The 20,270-nt window shown below is 43.0% G+C and overlaps 1 protein-coding gene across 2 annotated transcripts in view; it reads right to left on the bottom strand.

Moving 5' to 3' along the window:
• ARFGEF2 (ADP ribosylation factor guanine nucleotide exchange factor 2) overlaps positions 1-20,270 on the bottom strand; it is a 66,067-nt gene that overhangs the window by 30,450 nt on the left and 15,347 nt on the right. The window contains exons 4-17 of one of the 2 annotated variants that reach the window (XM_029070293.2): positions 15,713-15,859; positions 14,518-14,697; positions 13,602-13,833; positions 11,284-11,364; positions 9,971-10,119; positions 7,854-7,984; positions 6,965-7,199; positions 6,365-6,464; positions 5,976-6,115; positions 5,494-5,602; positions 4,973-5,171; positions 3,902-4,013; positions 2,805-3,010; positions 955-1,039 (exon numbers count right to left, since the gene is read on the bottom strand). In XM_029070293.2, the coding sequence (XP_028926126.1) occupies positions 955-1,039; positions 2,805-3,010; positions 3,902-4,013; positions 4,973-5,171; positions 5,494-5,602; positions 5,976-6,115; positions 6,365-6,464; positions 6,965-7,199; positions 7,854-7,984; positions 9,971-10,119; positions 11,284-11,364; positions 13,602-13,833; positions 14,518-14,697; positions 15,713-15,859 (2,106 nt within the window). The remainder of the gene's footprint in view (positions 1-954; positions 1,040-2,804; positions 3,011-3,901; positions 4,014-4,972; positions 5,172-5,493; positions 5,603-5,975; positions 6,116-6,364; positions 6,465-6,964; positions 7,200-7,853; positions 7,985-9,970; positions 10,120-11,283; positions 11,365-13,601; positions 13,834-14,517; positions 14,698-15,712; positions 15,860-20,270) is intronic. The other variant, XM_029070294.2, reaches the window with a different exon arrangement.

The following is a 20,270-nucleotide window of genomic DNA, read 5'->3' as shown; positions in this document are numbered from 1 at the left end:
CAACTATAAAATAGGATTATTAATAATAATAATAATAATAATAATCACATTTGTTAAGTGCTTACTTTGTGCCAAGCACTGTTCTCAGCGCTGGAGTAGAGACAAGGTAATCAGGTTGTCCCATACGGGGCTCAGAGTCTTAATCCCCATTTTACAGATGAGGTAACTGAGGCCCAGAGAAGTGAAGTGGCTTGCTCAAAGTCCCGCAGCAGACGAGTGACGGAGCTGGGATTAGAACCCACGTCCTCCGACTCCCAAGCCCGTGCTCTTTCCACTAAACCACTCTGCTTCTGTGAGCCTCGTGTGGGACCCATACTGTAACTCACCTAATTTGCATGTATCTACACCAATGCTTAGTACGGAGCTTGGCACACATTAAGTACTTAAGAAATACCACTAAAAAAAATGAAGTGACTTGCCCAAGGTCACAAAACAAAAATTGGCAGAGCCGGGACTAGAACGTAGATCCTCTGGCTCCCAGGCCCATGCTCCTTCCGCTAGACCACAGTGCTTCTCTTGTTATGGTGGATGCCTCCCCCTCCCTTCCTCCTCTCGGTCACGATGACTTTAATGACGGGGGTGCAGATCTCATCCCCAAATCACCCAGGAAGCTGTCCCACCACCCAGAGAGACACCGGAATGAGAAGGGCTTTTCGTTTTGCCTTCTCTCGGTCTCCAAAATGATTCGGATTGCTGTGGTGGCTTTGGAGAGGGGTTTGAGCAAACTGGAGAAGACATGGGGGAAGGAGGGAAAAAGTTTTTGAGCAAGAAGAGATGGACAGTTGGGGCGATGGTGGAGGAGGAGGTGGAAAAAACTGGGGAGAGGAGGAGAAAGATGGGAAGGATAGAGGGAAAGACTGAGCAGGGGAGAAAACAAGGAGAGAAATGCACACAAAATCCTGTGGTCCACATCTCAGGTACTACAATAATATTAAAAGCTTCAAAGTGTTTTACCTGGGGGCTATGTAAATCTGTCGTAAGCATTATAATCGAATACGCTAATACATAGGCCGTATCGGCACTGGCGAACAGAGTTTGCCTGGAAGAAAAGATTATACATCTTAAGAACATCTTTCATTGCTCTGTAACGAGGAAGCTATGAACTAATGCAGACATATGCAAATGAAACTAGAAAGACTGCTCTGACATAACAGGAAATTAATCACAAGTTTTAGTACGTGCCCATCAAGAACCCACAGTATACACGTTGCAGATTTTGGTTTCAATAAAACCCATTAGGATTTCATGCCTAAATCTTCCCAGACTGAGTATCCAAGAAATTCATGAACTATAGATGTACTAGGATTTCAAATTGCAGAGTTGTCAGGGGAAAACTGACAACAGGACCTAACTCAGGACCTAACAATAAAAAGGCCACTTCACTCACTTGCCTTGGGAAGGGAAAGGAAAAGAGAAATCTTTGGAGGAAGGGGCACAGAGGGGAGGTTAAAGCATTAAGGATGAATCAAGAGAACATGCAGGTAAATGGCTAGGTTAAAATGTTGGTGATTAAAATCTAAGAATAATTTTTTATTACATGACTATGGGACCCAAGCTAGAACATGAAATTTAACTGGTTTCCTATAATTTCTGATTTTGGCACAAAGAACAAGGCCTCAAAATCCAGGGAGGTGTTATACCCAGAAGTCACATTGCATTTCTGCAATGATGGAAGCTGCCCATTCAATTGAATAGAAGAAACATAGATTTTCCTATACAGAAACAGCCATATATTCATAGACTGTTGAGAAAAATTTTTTAACCCTGAAACTTATTGAGGGGATATGCGGCTGTCAAAACTGTTCTAATAATAATAATAACGGTATTATTGGAAAGTGATTGCCCTTTGCTTCTATTGTACTTTTGTTTTGCACTCAATAATTAATAATAATCAGTAATAATAGTATTAATTAAGCACTTACTACGTGCCAAACACTGTACTAAATTGCAGGGGTAAATCCGAGATAATCAGGCTGGACACAGTCCCTGTCTTACATGGCGTTCATAGTCAAAGTAGGAGGGAGAACAGGTAGCATCCCCATTTTACAGGTGAGGAAACTGAGGCACAGATAAATGATGCTCCCAAGGTCACACGGCAACCAACAGCATAGTGGATAGAGCACAAGCCTAGGAGTCATAAACGCCTAGGTTCTAATCCCAGCTCTGCCATGTGTCTGCTGTATGACCTTGGGTAAGTCACTTCACTTCTCTCTGCCTCAGTTACCTCATCTGTAAAATGAGGATTAAGAATATGAGCTCCTGTGGAACATGGACTATGTCTAACCTGATTAGCTTGCATTTACCCCAGTTCTTAATACAGTTTCTGGCACATAGCAACTGCTTAACTGTCATTTAAAAAGGAGGGAAAAAAAGGGGCAGAGGTAGGATTAGAACCCAGGTCCCCTGACTTCCAGGCCTGCGTTCTTTCCACTAGGCCACGCTGCTTTTTCATGTTTGAAACCATGTACTCTTCAGCACTTTCCTTCAACACCATCAAAGATATTCACAAGATTAATGCTGGGTCAGGCCTCCAGTCAGCACTTTGTTTCTTTAATAATGAACTTGAGAAGACTCCATTACCCATTAAAAAACACGTGAAAGCCAAAAAATGAGAGAGCTGCCAGGTTTCCAGGCAGGTAGCTAAAATTATCCCCTCCTCTAAAACAGATAAAGTAACACTGCCAACTTTCTCTCAAAGGCTCTTAATCGGTGAAGCTTAACAGAGTCCTAGGTATACACAGTTTGTCCCAGGCACCTGACTCGCCAACAGAGCCGAACGGAAAGTGTTTAAACGTGGTCATTACCCCTGGTTGCACTCAATATATCTCGCTGCAAACTTCTCCATTAACCTATCAATCTTCTGGGCTTCTCCCGGCAGGCGGAAACCTTCAAGGAATATCCGTAGAGCTGAGACAAAATCTTTCCCGCAGAAGTCAAGTTGGTCAACGTAGGCATACATCACTTCTTTGTTGAGCCTGCTGCTTTCGCCCAGAAAGTCACCTACTTGAGTCTGAAATATGATCGATGGAATTTATTAAGCGCTTACTACGGGTAGACGCTCGGAAGAGTATGCTGTAATACACTTAAGAGACACGATCCCTGCCCACAAGGAGCTTACAGTTTAGAGGGAGTGTCTGACAATGTAAGTTACAGATCCATACGTAAGTGCTTAAGGGTATAGATTCAAGTGCATAGGTGATGGGGGACGGAGGGCAAATAGGGAAAAAGAGGGCTTAATCACAGCAGGTCTCTTGGAGGAGATGAAAGGGACATGTTCTCTGCCCACAAAAAATAAACACATAAATCCAGAAAGTCACATATAACCTGCAGTGAAATTAGTTTCCACACAGAACAGCGAGCTGAGAGCTCTGAAAGTGATTGCCTTTTGCTTCCATTGTACTTTCGCTTTGCACTCAGATGCTAAAAGCCATGGTTCCTCCTCCTCCTCAATCCACTCATAAATGAGCACATTAACAGCAACACTGAAATTCTATTTAGAAGTGCTGTTCTGCAGGTTCAGAGAACTAAGGCATGAGAGGGTATTCAAGAAGTCACATTGCTCTATTATCATATTTAAGTTTGGTCTAGAGTGCAAGAAGATGTAAGGGAACGGGGACAGCTTGAAAAGAGGGCCCTGTATCTGGTTCTCACCTCTCCTGCTACCAATCTCTTGCTCACACCCTCTGTACCTCAAACTCCCTCCCTTTCCCTATCTGCCAGACCACCATTCTCCCCATCTGAAATCACATCTCCAGCATACACAGTTAAGCGCTAACGATCATTTTTTATAGAAATGCTCGAGTAGCAGGAATTGGAACAACTAGGCTGATAAGAACTGGAAGATCAAATCTTAATCACATGTGCAGGGATGAGGGTGGGGGGGTAAAATAAGTTATCTTACAGAATCCAAGCGCTCTTCTTGATGTAAGAATTGTGCAATGTCTTCAATTGGTGTGCCGAGCATGCCTTGCTCTTGGAGATACTGGATCCCTCTTTTGGGCTTTTTGTTGAACCTGTTTAACACAATACTTAGCATCAGATGAGTTTTGGCAAAGGGCCGCTTCTCGAGTGAATCAGAAGAGCCAAAAAGCTGAGATTCTGCCACAAATTAGAACAGGCTGGGCAGGCTGTCTTCGACTAGCTACTGTGGTTCAATGATACCAGGCCAAAGAACAGCCACCTTGAAATGACTATCATCCTCTTTTGAGCCCTACTGAACACTAGATTGCTGATACCCCCTTAATGTTTTCTGATCAATGTCAGGACCATGTGAAACAGAAGGGGTATTAGAATCAAAGAAGACGAGATGTCAAGGTGGCCGGAAAGAGGAGGCCCATGGATTCAAATGTCAACAGAACTCAGGCAGTATATCAGCATACTAAATTCTTCCATAATGTGTGTTTTCACTAAACATTTGGACAGAATGTTGTTCGGGAATTAGGGACCATTCTTCTGACGTGGTGGGTCTTATTTTTAAATGACATTTGTAAAGTGATTACTATGTATAAGCACTGGAGTAGGTACAAGCTAATCAATTTGGACACACTCCATGCCCCACATGGAGCTCAGTCTTAATCCCCATTTTACAGATGAGGTAACTGAGGCACAGAGAAGTGACTTGCCCAAGGTCACATAGGTAAGTGGCAGAGTCAGGATTAGAATTCAGGACCTTCTGCCTCCCAGTCCCAAGAGCTATCCACCAAGCCGCGCTGCTTCTGTTTATACAGACTCTGCCACCAAAAGATGAAGTATCTTAAAGAACTCTTTCAAAGGTTAACTGGAATGACAACTATGTGAAGCTGGGGTTTTTTTTTTTTAATGAAAGTCACACCTGTTGGTCTTCCTGAGTCAGTACTAGCTTCACAATGTCCCCCAGAAGTGAACCGCATTGTACGCTATTAAAAACCTGAAGCTAGTTTTCATTGACTGGCTAGTTCCATTTGGTTGTCTTCGGGCTGAGGAGAAAACTCACAGTTCTATCCCATGTTCAATGATTTCTTTTTGCTGCTTGATGACCTCATATTGCTCCGGATCGTCAGGGACACAGGTCTGGGTTCCAACGCTCCCAATTCCTGAGGATACTGTAGAGTCCAGGGAACTCACGCTGCTCCGCCTCCTGATGTCCAGGCCTTTCCCTTCGCCTAGTTCTTGATCTAAAGGCCTTTCCTGGCCTGCAATGACACGAAATAATGTGGTTCCCCTTAGCATAGCTTCCAGGGACAAAAAATTAACAGAGCCACAATGTGTCCTCATGTGTCCCAACTGAACCGTTCCTCTCACTCACCTCTCCCATTTTCTGAGCCGCTCAATGGAATTGTTTTATTTCTGCTAAGACTACCTGTTGCTATGGGTTGTGCTAAAGATAGATTTTATTTTAAATGACCATAATTTTAACCTGAGGCTCGTTAGATCAATCTCCCAGCTTGCCCTGTATAAGGTTTCTGGATGTTTTATATTTGATCATGTGGGAGAGAGAGAAGGCAGCAATCTCACCAAGGCTGGTCTGGTGGTTGGGATTCACGTACAGATCCTTGCTCCACTCCACCATGCACTTCAATATAGATACTAGGCATTCAAGGCCTTTCTTCCTCAGGCTTAATTCCTAAAACAGAAAAAACAAAAATGAGGGGGGTGAGGGAGGAAAAAGAGGCAGGGAGGGAAAGCGGGGGAGCTTCTTAATTTTCAAATTTACCTTTAGTCCTACAAAAATCTTACAGTGTATTTCAACCAAATTCCCTGCAAAAAGTGCTAGGTTTGGGGTGATCAAACCCAGAATCCCTGAGCAGGGGTGGGGGGAGAGAGGGTGCAAGTTCCTTGGGGGAGGCAGCTGTATCTTAGATTTCTGGATTGTCTGCACACCTGGAATACATAGCCACCCATAGCAATAATTAGGATTTAATGGGTCACATAGGCTCAACTGAGAAAATTAGTTCAGAATGTAGTCAATTTAATGCTCGTTTGCACCATATTTTTACCTGCAGAGGTGTCATTCCTAACTCATGTCCACTTCTTCCCTGAGCAATTTTTGACAAATCATTTACGAGGCGCTCAAAAATATTAGCAGCATTTAAATCACAGTCGTAGTTGACATAAATATCCACCACACATTGGGCATCTTAAATGATAAAACAGTATAAGTGTTAGAATTTGTTCTCAGGGGACAGGAAACTATTTGACATTTCTCCCCCAGCTCCCTCCCTGAAATACAACACACTCACTAAATATTTTCATGAATATTAAGACAACTCAAACACAGAGCTGAATTCAGTGGAAATGACCAAACTTTTATACCTTGGAAGATGTCGAGTTTTCAAAACTGCTTCTACATTGAGGAAAACAGATGCTAGCTTCAAAACGAAATTACCTGCACAAATCCTAGTTAAGGTCTGAATGACCATCCACTTGTGCTCAAAAGAACTTGTTGATGTCTCTAAAATGTTGAGGAAAATCTCTTTGAAAAAGACCTGTACGGTGTGAACATAAAAGAGAAGTATCAGAACAGGGATGGACAATCACTTGGGCCCTTTGGGGAAGGAAATGTCTGTGGGACCCACAGTGAAGGGGGTTGTGGGAGACAGGTTTGGGCTACAGAAGTAGATTCACTTTTACCAACGGTAACTCTAAGCCAGTCCCAGATCGCAAAAAAACTTCAACACCTCAGTGTTCAGGGGGGTGAGATGTTAGGAGATTGCTGGGTGACTCCACCGCTGCCCAGACTGCTAAGTGAAGGGAGTTTCAGAACCAAACTGGCCCATAAGCCACATTTCACCCATCCTCGACTTAGAAGCTGCACTGAGTAAAATAGCCAAAGTGTCGCCATTACAGTAATTCCAACTAGAAAAGGGCCCTCATCCAACTGCAAAAGCTCATGAATCAAGGCAGCAGCTTCTAACCAGTTCAAGAATCTGAACACGGCCCTCCCGTGCTTGAATACAACCATTTCCAAAAAGAAAGCGAGTCATACCTCAATCTGCATTTTCAAATGGGTCTTGAAGTTTGAAAGAAGGGTGAGGAAAATGGCAAGTGACAGTTCAAAGACATCAGGCACTGAAGAAACCCCATTTTTGGATAATGCCACACAGAGGTATTGCTTGATTGCATTGATGAACATTTCGTGGGCCCTGAAGACGGGACCTGCATTCTGCAGTACTGACAGAAGTAGCTGGAGGGACACCACCTTCGAACGGAGCTCATGGGATCTGGAAGGGAGAGAGAAGGGTATCATGGGCTTCACCCTCCCCAACTACTGCCATCTGTAAGACACGGTTCTATCTTTTATGACTAAGAGGATAGCTAAGGGCCACCCTCTGTCTGAACCAGGCATCCAGATTCCGCTGATCACTGTGGAAATCACGCCTGACTGCTTGCCTGACACTTAGGATACTGAGATAGCTGTGGTCGTTTGTAATCAAAAACTGTTCGCCTGGATTGGTGAAGGACCTGAGGAAACCCCCATTCAATTTAATCTTAATGACTTATGTCCAAGGTCTTAGTCTGTTCTTTCATTCAGTCGCATTTACTGAGCACTTACTGTGTGCAGAGAACTGTGCTAAGTACTGAGAAAGTACAACACAACGATAAAGAGAGACAATCCCTCCCCACAACGGGGATACAGTCTAGATTGTTTCATCTTAATTTGCCAGGGTTGGCATCTATTGCCATCTATATTCATTTTTGAGGTTCTACGTCTGTCTCCCCAGACTTGGGCTGTCAACTCCTCATGGGACTGAGACCCTGTCTGAACTGATTATCTTTGCATTTACCCCGGCGTTTAGCCCACAGTGAAGTGCTTAACAAATACCACCGTTATGACTGCTACTTTCCGACTCATGCACAAACACCAATGCCTTTACTTGGGATCTGGGGGTCCTTCTCCAAGAGGTTTCATTGAGAGCTTGCAGAGGGACCGGAACACGAGGAAGGCATCTTTCTGTAGGATGTGGGAGAACTTGGCGGCCACCTGAGGTCCAGGGACATCCGATTCCTAATATGAAAACAGCCAACCAAAATAATTACCTTCTTCGGATCAACTGAACGCAGCAAGTCGGTCAGTCGATCGTATCTACTGAGCGCTTATTAGGTGCTTGGGAGAGTGTAATATAAACACATTTCCCTGCTCACAGTGAGCGTACAGTCTAGACGGGGAGACAGACAATATAAATAAATTAGAGATATATACGTAAGTGCTGTGGATCTTAAGTGAGCGGTTCAGGAAACAACAGCGCAAGAGAGGCCATTACCTTGATCCTATATTCAGATGAAACCTCTAAAGTCCTGGATTCAAATCCTTACCCACCACTCTCCCAACCTTCAAAGCCTTAGTAAAAGCACATCTCTTCCTCGTGAAACCTTGTGGCCTAGTGGATGGAGCATGGACCTGGGAATCAGAAGAACCTGGGTTCTAATCCTGGCTCTGCCACTTGTTTGCTGTGTGTGACCTTGGGCAAGTCACTTCACTTTTCTGGGCCTCAGTTACCTCATCTGTAAAATGGGGATGAAAACTGTGAGCCCCATGTGAGATATGGACTGTGTCCAACCTACGTCGTACCTATCTGCTTAGAACAGTGCCTGGCACAAAGTAAGCGCTTAACAAATGCCATTCAAAAAAACCTAACTCATTAAGACACCACAGAAAGACTGTTCAGGCTTGTTTAGTCCAATCATACAGACAAGGGAGATGCAAGACGTGAACTCACTTGGTCAAGGCTTCTGACTCCTTTCTGCAGTGAGTTCATTGACAAGCCAGGAAAAGCATGGTCATGATCATGCTACCATTAGTGGACTCATGCACGGCCTGAGAGCGGCATCTTATGGACAGACACCAACTCAGACCCACACTGAATAGTGCCCGAACACTAGGACGGATCCTATTCAAAACTGATGACAAGTGAGAAGAAACCTGGAATGCTCAAACTTGCAGATGACACTAAATGGGAGCTTTTTCCCACATTCTGTGAGAGAAGAAAAAGTGTCAAATTGATCTGGAGAGATGGAACAGAAAGTTTCTCGGGTTTTGGGTGAAAATAAACCTCAGGTCACAGGACAAACATCACAGGATAGGGAGAGATGGGCTAGGCCCAGGATCAGCAGAAGATGGGAAGCAAAAATTGTTTTGCTTCTGGTCTTCAAGTGGATGAAAGGCTTTTACAGGGAGGAGACGGGCCTCTGGTCCTCCGTGTCCACAAAGGTCAAACAAAAAGGCGGTGGGATAAAGCAGGAGAGATTTTTTGAGGGGGTAGAAAGAAGACCTGATTAGCAGGGTGCCTTACGGAACAGCTTAAAGAAGAAGGTGGTGGTCTCTCCATCCTTGGATAGCTTCAAGGAAACAACATTGACCCTGAGTGGTTTATTCATCTGCCAGGCAGGAAGAGTGGAGTTGGACCACAAGATCTCTCAAAGACCTTCTAATGCTATAATCCTACGACATTTCACAATTAGAAGCAGCATGCTATAATGGATAGAGCACGGGCCTGGAATTCACAAGATCAAATCCCAGTTTCACCACTTGTCTGCTGTGTGACCTTGGGAAAATCACTTTACGTCTCTGTACCTCAGTTCCCTCATCTGTAAAATGGGGATTGAGACTGTGAGTCCAACCTGAGACAGGGACTTTGTCCACCATGATTTGCTTTTATCTAGCCCACACTTAGAAAAGTGCCTGGCATATAGTAAGTGTTTAACAAACACTATAATAATTATTATTATTCGAAGGGGCTAGGGGAAGAGGGAAACTGCCACAAGGATAGTAACTTGCTTTTAACGCCCTGATAGGAATTTCCTGATAAAAAAATCCTCAAATTTCTAGAATGGGGAAATCTTCGACAGTTCTAAATCCTTTGACCAATGTTTCATCCCCCTGCAATCAAGATGTATCAGTTTACTTTTCCCACTCCATGATAGGGAAGGTTTTATTTTCCCCCATATTTTGGGTTTCATTAAAAGAGCTGTCACTATCAAGTCAATATCATACCAGATTATCAGCAGATGACAAAGACTGCCTGTCATCTGCTATCCCGTTGGTCTGTGACTTCTCATCAATTCCACAAGGGGTACAGTCCTTTGTCTCTGATTCAGCCGGGAATGGTTCTCTTTCGGACACGCCACGCTTTCCAGCAGCTTCTTAAAGAAACGCATACAGTCGTTCTTGAAACAAAATGTAGCAACAGAAAAGGCTCACCTTACCCCTTCTAAGGATTTGCCTCCCCACAAATTTCAACCCCTCTCCTACCCCTGTAGAAGAAGAGTGAGTTCAAGTGGGGCTATGCCAGGCTTCCAATCAAAGAGTCACCTCATATGTGGTGGACAGGTTAAGCAGGAATCCAGAAAATAGCTAACGAACACAGGCGGTGAAGAGTGGGGAGGAGCTTCCAGAGAAGCGGTGTGGTCTAGTGAAAATGAGCACAGACCTAGGAGACTCCCAGCTCTACCACTTGCCTGCTATGTAACCTTGGGCAAGTCACTTAACTTCTTTGTGCCTCGGTTTCTTCATCTGTAAAATAGGGATTACTCATTCTCCCTCCTTCTTAGAATGTGAGCCTAAAATGGGTTTTTGATCTGATTAAACAGCATCTACCCCAGCACTTAAAACAGGGCTTGGCACACAGAGAGCGCTAAACAAATACCACAATTACTATTGAAGGAGTGTGGTCTACTGGAAAGAGCAGGGGCCTGGAAGTCAGAGCACGTGGGTACTAAACCCGGCTCCACCACTCGCCTACCTTGTGACCTCAGGCAAGTCACTTAACTTCTCTGTGCCTCAGTTCCCTCATCTGCCAAGTGGGGATTCAATACCTGTTCTTACTCAGACTGTGAATCTCCTGTGGGCCCTGATTATCTTGTATCAACCCCAGCGTCTAGCACAATGCTTGGCACACTTTAAGCACTTCACAAATACCATAATTATTATTATTACAATCAACTCCTTTGCACAAGTCTTCCTAATGGTCCCAAATCTTATCCACTGTTTATGACAGGAGACCTCGGATCATCACCAAGTTCCCCAAATTCTCTCAAGTTTCCGGAACGTCACATGGAAAATTGGCCATAAGGGAAATGCACTTCTCCTGTCAGAAAGTTTTATGAAACCTGTCAAGATCTTTTTCATCATTTAAAGTGGGTTTAAACCAACTGTTTTTTTGCCTACACTCCAATCTGTATGCCATGAAATGAATAGAAAAACAAAACGCCTTACTTTTGAGTTACCAAAGAAAGTTGGATAATAACCTATGAAAATGGCAAAGAGGGCTCAAGAGGATTCTTTCAGAATTTTGCTTTTTTCTTTACCTATAACAGCCGACGTAACCACGTCTTCTAAGATGTCCTTCACCACATCTTGAGCTCCTTCTCTAGGAGTTTCCATTGATGCTACACACCCCCAGAATCCAGGAAAGAGAAAGAGAAAGGGAAAGGTCATTCATTTTATATCACTTCTAGAAAGCAGACCACATGTGAAAATAGCATTGTGAATAACAGCAGAAAAGATTGTATGGGTCAAAGGTACTGAAAATTTGAAGTGAATCTGAGATTTACATTTTATTATGTAAAGTACTTATTATGCACCAGGCACTGAACTAATGTACTAAGTGCTGGGGTAAACACAAGATAATTAGGTGGGGCACAGGCCAAGTCCCTCATGGGGCTCACAGTCTTAATTCCCATTTTTCAGATGATGAAATTGGGGCACGGAGAAGTGAAGTGACTTGCCCACGGTCACACAGCACACTAAAAACATTCTGCCAAACACTGACTCTGCACATGATAATCACACAATCATTACTGGCTTTTTAACAAAGCCAACCTGGGATAGGCTTTCTTGAAGCATTTAATTATGATGCAACTTTTGTAACTAAAAGCTGTAAAAACGGGTGGTCTTTTCTAACCTATATTACACTAAATAGTTACAATGAATTGTAATAACGACAGCTTTTCAAGGTGCAAGCCAGCCCTAAAAAGCAGTTGAATAAAGTCCAATGTCTCCTAATCAGGAAGAGGGTGAGAAGAAGAAAATAGTATTAGGAGTCACTACCTGCAACATAAAGTTCAATTCATAGAGAAGCCATGTCTTTCTGAAAAGGAAAGAACCCAAGCACAGTGTCTTATTTATACATATCACATTGTCCATGGCTCACTCAATAAGTTTTTTTTTCTTAACCAACACTGCCATGCAGTCAAAAAAGCAGATGTGGTTTTTTTCCTGTCAACAAACAACATTTACAGTGAGCAGAAAAAGAAAGGTGGATGTGTGTTTTACTTGGTTTGAATAAAGTGTCAATTCAGAACCTTTTTTTGGCAAAATCAAAATAAAGTTCTTCAAGCAGATGAATTGAGAATGGCTAGGATGCAAAGCATACACACATATTCATAGATCTATGCAAAGACATGGTTTATCTGCAGAACCCTGCAACCACAATCTTCAATTCTATCTGAATTATTTATATGACCTGGCAGATCGTATTCTGGCTGGCTAATCACTGGTTATTTCCTGTGGGAGCATATATGCTCAAAAGCTCAGAAAAGCCTTAGTCTCTGCCTTCAAGGAATTTAATCATGTACAGAGAGAGATTTAGATGCACCTTTTTTTGCGGGGGAGGGTAAATTTGATGTTGACTCTCTGGGTAATAGAGTTGTTGGACAGTCAGGTTTGGGAAAGTGAGTTTCCCTCACTTTAATCCAAGAGAAAAAAACCCATCAACTTGGGTTTTGCAATCTCTGACAGGACCACATTTCCAACTGTCCAAGTCTCACACCATCTAGTTGAAGACTTTTACTTTTACAATTAGGAAAAAAACCCAAAAAACTATTTGCACCACAGAGGAGGGGGGCAATGAGAAGCAGCGTGGCCTAATGGAGAGAGCATGGGCCAGGGAATCAGGACTTGAGTTCTAATTCCAGCTTCGCCAACTATGTGACCTTGGGCAAGTCAATTAACTGTGCCTCAGTTCCTTCATCTGTAAAATGGGGATTGAGACTGTGAGCCCCCTGTGGGACAGGGACTGTGTCCAACCTGAGTAGATTGTATCTAGTCCGGCATTTTGTATAATATCAGGCACACAGAAAGTGCTTAGATACCATTAAAAAAAAAGTCATGTTCCTGTTCATAAAGCCAAAGCTGACATTCCCACTCTCCAAGACACAGACCAACAGCAGTAGGGAAGAGCTACATTTCCCAGAGTTGTTTAGATGGAAAGTTTTTGACTTCAGAGCAACCCCAGCACTTAGAAGAGTGCCTGGCATATACTAAGCCCCTAAATACCATTAAAAAAAGAGCATTAAAGGTAAGTCCTTATGAAGAAGCAAAGCCTAGGGAGGAAAAGGTTCAGAAAAGGAAACAGCTATTGAGCAACAGGCATGTCTGACTGCCCCAAGCTGGAATGACTGACCATAAATAGGAAAATAAAACTTAAATAAAGCAGAAGTGTCCACCCTCCATTTCTGTTGTGACTCTCATCAATGTCCTGAAACTCTCTTCCTCTCTCTTTGTATCTGACAGTTACTCTCCCCACCTTCAATATGTGGCCCATTCGTGGGAGTGAGTTTGACAAGCCAGATATGAAGAATGAAGTTATTTGCTGCTTCAGTTAGAAAAGAGACCTGTTACATACCTGATATAGCAGCTCGTTCTATATGGTCCTCCCCATTTTCAGCTCTCTCTTCACCAAAATTGCCACTCTTATGTCCACCATTAGTTAAATCTGTTTTTTCAGGGGTCGATGGTCTGCTCTGTTGCTGGTTCGGTTTCAGTTGATTAATCTTTGGAGATTCAACTACAGCTTGGATCGTAGGAGACTGGGATTTCTGTTGGATTGGTTTTTCTAGTTCTCTGGACTCCTGTATCTAAGAGTCAATAGACAATACAGTCAACTGGTAAGAAATTATTCCAAAGCTATCCCAAGAACTACTGTGTCGAGAAGTCCAACCCAAGACCATTTATGTTGAATGATGAATTGTAAAACAGAAAATTCTCCACAATCTTCAATTCATTTATTCACAATCTTGTATTCCAAGAAATATCAGCATTGTATAGTGGTTAAAGCACGGATTTGGGAGTCAGAGCGTCATGGGTTCTATTCCTGGGTCTACAGCTGTCTGCTGTGTGACCTTGGGCAAGTCACTTAACTTTTCTGTGCCTCAGTTACCTCATCTGTGAAAAATGGGCATTAAGAGCATGAGTCCAATGTGGGAAAAGGACTGTGTCCAACTTGCTTAACTTTTATCTACTGCAGCGCTTGGTACGTAGTTAGCGCTTAACAAGTACCATTATCATCATCATTATTGTTATAGGCAGAGTTGAGAAATGATTCTTAGTTGGTCTGAAACTAAGGGCCATTTCCTAAAACAGGCTTCAAAACTCATTTTATATATGTTCTCCAGTTCATGCGAGGGTCAATCTATCTCCTAGTACAAGGGAGGGGTATATCTCTGAGAGCAGAATCAAATAGCTAATATACTTCATACAACTCAAACTGCTAATTAAAACAGTTAGAGATCTCACCCCAGAAGACAGTTCAGGCTACTTACTGCTTGGTTCTCCATCCGGGTGAAAATTACATTCAGCATCTGAGTGAGAGTGGCCTTGGCAGTTGTCTGATTAATGAGATTTTTACTGGCCAGATAGATGTTATAACACGTCCTAACCGTCTGAAGTATTGTTCCTTCATGAATTTCGATATGTGGGGAAGTCACAGCAGTAAGAAGAGCCTGAAACAAATGCAAGATGTGCCAACTTTAATGCAATTTTACCTTGGCATATATGCCCAGCAACTCTTACGACCAACACCGCTTCTACAAAACTTGGTTTTTAGATGGTTGTGGATCAGGTGCTTTCACAAGCTAAATTGTGTAATCTGCTAATAATCAGCTTCCTACTGACTGAGGTGCTCTAGTTCATATTGCTGTCATTAAAATCCCTATGCCAAAATGTTTATGTGGACTTCACGAAGACTCAAGGAAGACATTCCACATCCTCTATCCCCCAGCAATGAGTCAGGGATTGTACAAAAGGAAAAACCAATCCTGTTCTTGAGGAACTGATACCCTAAAATGGATCTCGCTTGCATAAATCCCCTTCCTCTACGAAAAATCCATTTTAGAAGGGAATTCCTCATGCCTCCTCCAAAGTCACAGGGATTTCTGCAGATCCTTGCCCTGGACTCAAAGAGTCATGTTCTGATAGGAAACTTTTCCCCCACAGAGTTAATCAATTCAAGCGTGGGAATCTTGGATCTTGGCTGAACTAAAATCACTGCAACTCCTAGATGACCACAGATGAGGATACAACACATCAAAACACTCTGGCAGTAAGGCTGGGATTAAAGGATGGAGAAGATTGTTGATTTGACTGTGGATAAGAATCCAAGGAAACAAGGCATATTGGAAACCAGGAATTCCAAAGGGGATGGGAGAGAAACCCAAAGCATCTGTCATTCTGTCTCTAAGTCACATCAATTTTATTTCCTCCCACCCCTCATATTTTTGGGGGGTTGGGGTAGACCTGGGTAAATACACCCTCAATTCAATTTTTCTTATACTAACAACATTAATCAAATTGTGAAGTTTAGCAAAGGAAGTGCTTGAATTACACCAAACTCATCTGCTTCACAACAGTCCCCAACTGCAGGAATCTTCTTCGGAGGATCCAACGAGAACTAAAAAAATTAAACTCCCGGGTGAGAGGTCTGATTGGAAAACCAGAAGGACAGAACGGAGAGAATACCTTAATTATTTGTAACTGCACCCCCTCATCCGTCTGAGGGCCCTGAAAGCAATTGCAAACCGTTTCCACTATGCGGTCAATCAGGCGTTTCCCCGGAGCACCGCTGTCTGGAGCGTTGCCAGTAATGTGCCCATACGCGATGAGTTTCTAAACAAAGAGAAAATATAAATTAGATGCTCCTGCTTGGTCTGGAGGAAGCAGCTTGCAACGGAGCAAAGGAGAGGCAGGGGAGTTTCAGGCCTTTAACGTCTTAAACCTCTTGCTTGTCCTGCAAACCCATGGGAGCCGGGCCAGCCAACCAACCAACCAATCAATCATATTTGCTAAGTGCTTGGGAGAGACCACTAAAACAGATATATTCCCTGTCCACAACGAGCTTACATGCAGCCATTCCACAAAACTCAACTCACACATTAGTAAACTCATTGTGGACAGGGAACTTGTCTATCACTATATTGTATTTTTTCCAAGCGCTTAGTACAGTGCTCTGCACACAATAAGTGCTCAATAAATACAACAGGAGGGAGTATGCTGGGCTGAGAGACCCTCCTGGCTACCAGCATATTAGCGACACACCTGGAGGGTCCACATAACTTCCGTGGTAACATGTAAATTCAATATTAACATAATCACATATTTTATCTGCATATTCACAAATTAGCTAGGGGGATCATTTTTTTTAAATGGTATTTTCTCAGTGTCTATTATGTGCCAGGCCCTGAACTAAGCACTGAGGCAGATACAAGCTAATCAGGATGGGGACAGTCCCTGTCCCACACTAGGGCTCACAATATTTATCCTCATTTTACAGATGAGGGAACTGAAGCACAGAGAGGTTAAATGAATTGCCAAAGGTCACAGAGCAGACAAGTGGCAGAGCCGGGATTAGAACCCAGGTCCTTCTGACTTCGAGGCCAGGGCTCTATCCACTACCGCACACTGCTTTTCAGAGGAGAGCTGATGCCATTTGCAGCACCCCGGAGAAAGGTCTGGATTTCCATTTGGAAGGCCTCCAAAATCCATTTTCTATGACTGATCACTTGCTCGGTATTTGTGGTGTGTGCTTGTGACCCTCCCGTTACCATTCCTTCCAAGCTGGAAAACAAGCTTGTTATTCCAGACAGACTGGCATGCGCTACAAAGGCACGGAATACTTGCTCCACAGCTTTTTCCTCTAATTCACAAGGAAACACCATCACTCGAGAGGAAGATAAAAACCACAGATTAATAAAGAGAATAAAACAGGACCATGGGCAGGTGGACTGACTTCAAACTCAACCTGTTGGGATTTCTAGACAGTCTGTGTAACATGACCCACCTCCTCTCATTGCTGTTAGCTACTCATGTCTCCGGATAGAGAAGTGCTCTCCATGCATCAAAACAGCACGAATTCTTTATCTTGCCTCCTCATACTCTATATCCCACGCTGGGTTGCCTTTCATTATGGCACAGAGGAAAGGGAATAACAGTAATACTTAAGTACTAAACCCTGTGTTATGTGCTAGGGTAGGTACAAGATAATCCAGTCCTAATGTGATGAATTGATTAGTCAATTTACATCAATCCTAATTTTGTTATGGTCAATTTAAATCCATTAGGGCAGCTGGAAATACTAAAAAAGTTTAACCAAATTTCCTGGTTTGAGGGGTGTGGTTTAACTTTAATTTTAAAAATTAAAATCAAATTAAGATTAAATTCTTGAAGGAGAAGCAGTGTGGCCCAGTGGAGAGAGCAGGGCCTGGGAGTGAAAAGGACTTGGGTTCTTATCTCGGTTCCACCATTTGTCTGCTTGGTGACCTTGGGCAAATCTCTTCACTTTTCTGTGCCTCAGTTTCCTCAACTGTAAAATGGGGATTCAATACTGGTACTCTCTCCTACTTAGTCTGTGAGCTCCATGTGGGATGGGGTCTGTGTCCAACCAGATTAACTAACTTGCAGCAAACTAGAGCTTAGAACAGTGCCTGGCAAATAGGAAGTTTTTGGGGTTTTTTTTTTAAATAATGGTATTTTGTTAAGAGTTTACTATGTGTCAGACACTGTACTAATCACTGGGGTAGATACAAGATAAGCAGGTTGGACACAGTACCTGTCTCACAAGGGGCTCACAACCTTAATCTCCACTTTACTGATTGGACAGCTGAGGCCCAGAGAAGTAGAGTGACTTGCCCAAGGTCACACAGCACAGCACAGCAGAACTGGGATTAGAACCCAGATCCTCTGACTCCCAAGCCTGTGCTCTTGCCACTAGGCCATGCTGCTTAATAATAACGATAATAATGATGATAAAAAGTAAAAGAATCGTCTTAATAAAACAGTAAGCATAAGAAAGTAATATAAAAATAAAATAGCAATAACAATGACGATGATAATACTATTAAAAATAAAACAGCAATAACAATGACGATGATAATACTATTCCTAGGATGCCTCAAGTCACCAAATCTAGTCAAGGAAGCATCTTCTGGTGCTTAACCCAGCCCTGGATTTCTTAGATTTTTGACCTCCAGATTCACATCTTAACTTTGCAGTAGCAGCCACCTCCTCTCTACCCATTGATCAGTGAGGTTAAAAGGCTCTTTTCCCTCAAACCCTAGCCTCTAATCTTTAAGAAGGAAAAGTTACACAACTGGCACTAGAAAAAGCCAGTCAAACAAGCTCAGTCAAGTTCAAGCGGCCAAAATGTAAAATCAATTTACTCAGTGTCTGAGTGAGGACTCAGGGCTCTTCTGCTTCACACCTGGCTGCGAAGAGACCTAGAGTGGTAATGTCACGCTTCAAGAATTAACTGACGCTGAAAGATCTTCACAAACAGCACCTATCCTGCCTGTTTCTTCCCAGTTAAGTACTCACATTACATGCTTTCTTTACCTCCAATGTGCTACAAGCACACTGTAGCAGGGAAGCAGTATGGCGTAGTGGACAGAGCACGGGCCTGGGAGTCAAAAGGTCATGGGTTCTAACCCCGGCTCCGCCACTTGCCTGCTGTGTGACCTTGGACAAGTCACTTTACTTCTCAGGGCCTCAGATACCTCATCTGTAAAATGGGGATTGAGACTGTGAGCCCCACGTGGGACAGGGACGGTGTCCAACCCCATTTGCTTGTACCCACCCCAGTGCTGAGTGCCTTAAATACCATAATTATTATTATTTTTATTATTACAAGAACAACAAAACCATACAGCAGTCTTGTCAAATTTAGAACTTGGGTCAAAATATGGGGCTTAAAAAAATAAGCATTAAAAAAACCCATTTAAAAAACTGCTTTGTCTTGGAATGAAAACTGAGAAAACTCCTGGAATTAAAAAGCAAAATAAAACAAAAATAGCAAAATAAAACAAAAATCACCCACATCCCTCATCAGATGGGTTCTCAAATTTTCATTCCACAACCTCCGGGCAAGATTCTATTACTTCTCATGTCCCACATCACTCCCCCACAAGAGAAGGAGCAAAGAAACCAAGCCTGTAATTTGTGGGTGACTTTGCTCTTCAAACACTAGGCAATAAGGTAAGGAGAGTCTGGCTCAGGAAAAAGAGGAGGTCAGGTCACTGTTTTTTGCCCCCAGTTGGACAATCAATTGATCTTATTTCCTGAATGTTTACTGTGTGCAGGCAGGGCACTCTACTGAGCACTTAGAAGAGTAAAATATAACAATGTAACACACACAGACCCTGCCTATAATGAGCTTAAGAGTCTAGAAGTGGTCGCTGCTATCACCAAGAAGCTGCAGTGAGACACCCAGTTTGAAAATCAAACTTTAGAAGATTTCCATAGGGGCAAGGTCTCTCCTGTCAGTCGATCATATATAGTCATTCGTAGTCGGTGTATTAAACGCCTGGGAGAGTACAATATAACAATAGATAGACACATTCCCTGCCCACAATGAGTTTATAGTATAGAGGGGGAGAAAGACATTAATAAGTAAATTATAAATACACACATCTTCTACCAGATACACATCAATTCACAAAGTCCCTCACATGCTCTCATACCCTATACCATTCTGCCACTTAAGAAGTCTTTGTTTTTTATAAGACATTTCTCAGAGTTTTATAGAAAAAGAATCTGAATTCAAGAAACAAAAAGGCAGGACATCTGGTTTTGGAAGTTTGCTTTTTAACAGGAAAAACTACCACCAAATCCTATTGCTAACAACCCAAGAGGGAGTGGTCACCTGGGATTTGGTCCCGGGTTTAATCAGGGGGAAAAAAAAATGTGTTTCGCATGGGTGTGATAGACAGACACACCCACTGCCCGCACCAGACAGATGGGTTGGGGGCCCAGGGACAGTGAGAAGGAGTGGAAGAGGGAAATGAGTTTAGAATTGAGGAAAGAAAGATGAGCAACACTGAAACAGAGTCCTTGCTATCAATCTACACCCTGTTTTCTTCTCCTTAACCTGAACACCGGGGCCAAAATAGGTCCCCACTACGGAGGTGAAGAGAAACAGCATGGACTAGTGGATAGAGCACGGGGCCTGGGAGTCAAAAGACCTGGGTCCTAACCCCAGCTCTGCCACTTACCTGCTGTGTGACCTTAGGCAAGTCACTTCAATTCT

This window comes from Ornithorhynchus anatinus, chromosome 8, assembly GCF_004115215.2.
Source record: "Ornithorhynchus anatinus isolate Pmale09 chromosome 8, mOrnAna1.pri.v4, whole genome shotgun sequence".
In the NCBI taxonomy this organism is placed as follows: domain Eukaryota; kingdom Metazoa; phylum Chordata; class Mammalia; order Monotremata; family Ornithorhynchidae; genus Ornithorhynchus; species Ornithorhynchus anatinus.
Note: the sequence above shows the minus strand (reverse complement) of the source record. Positions and strands in the feature narration are given on the sequence as shown.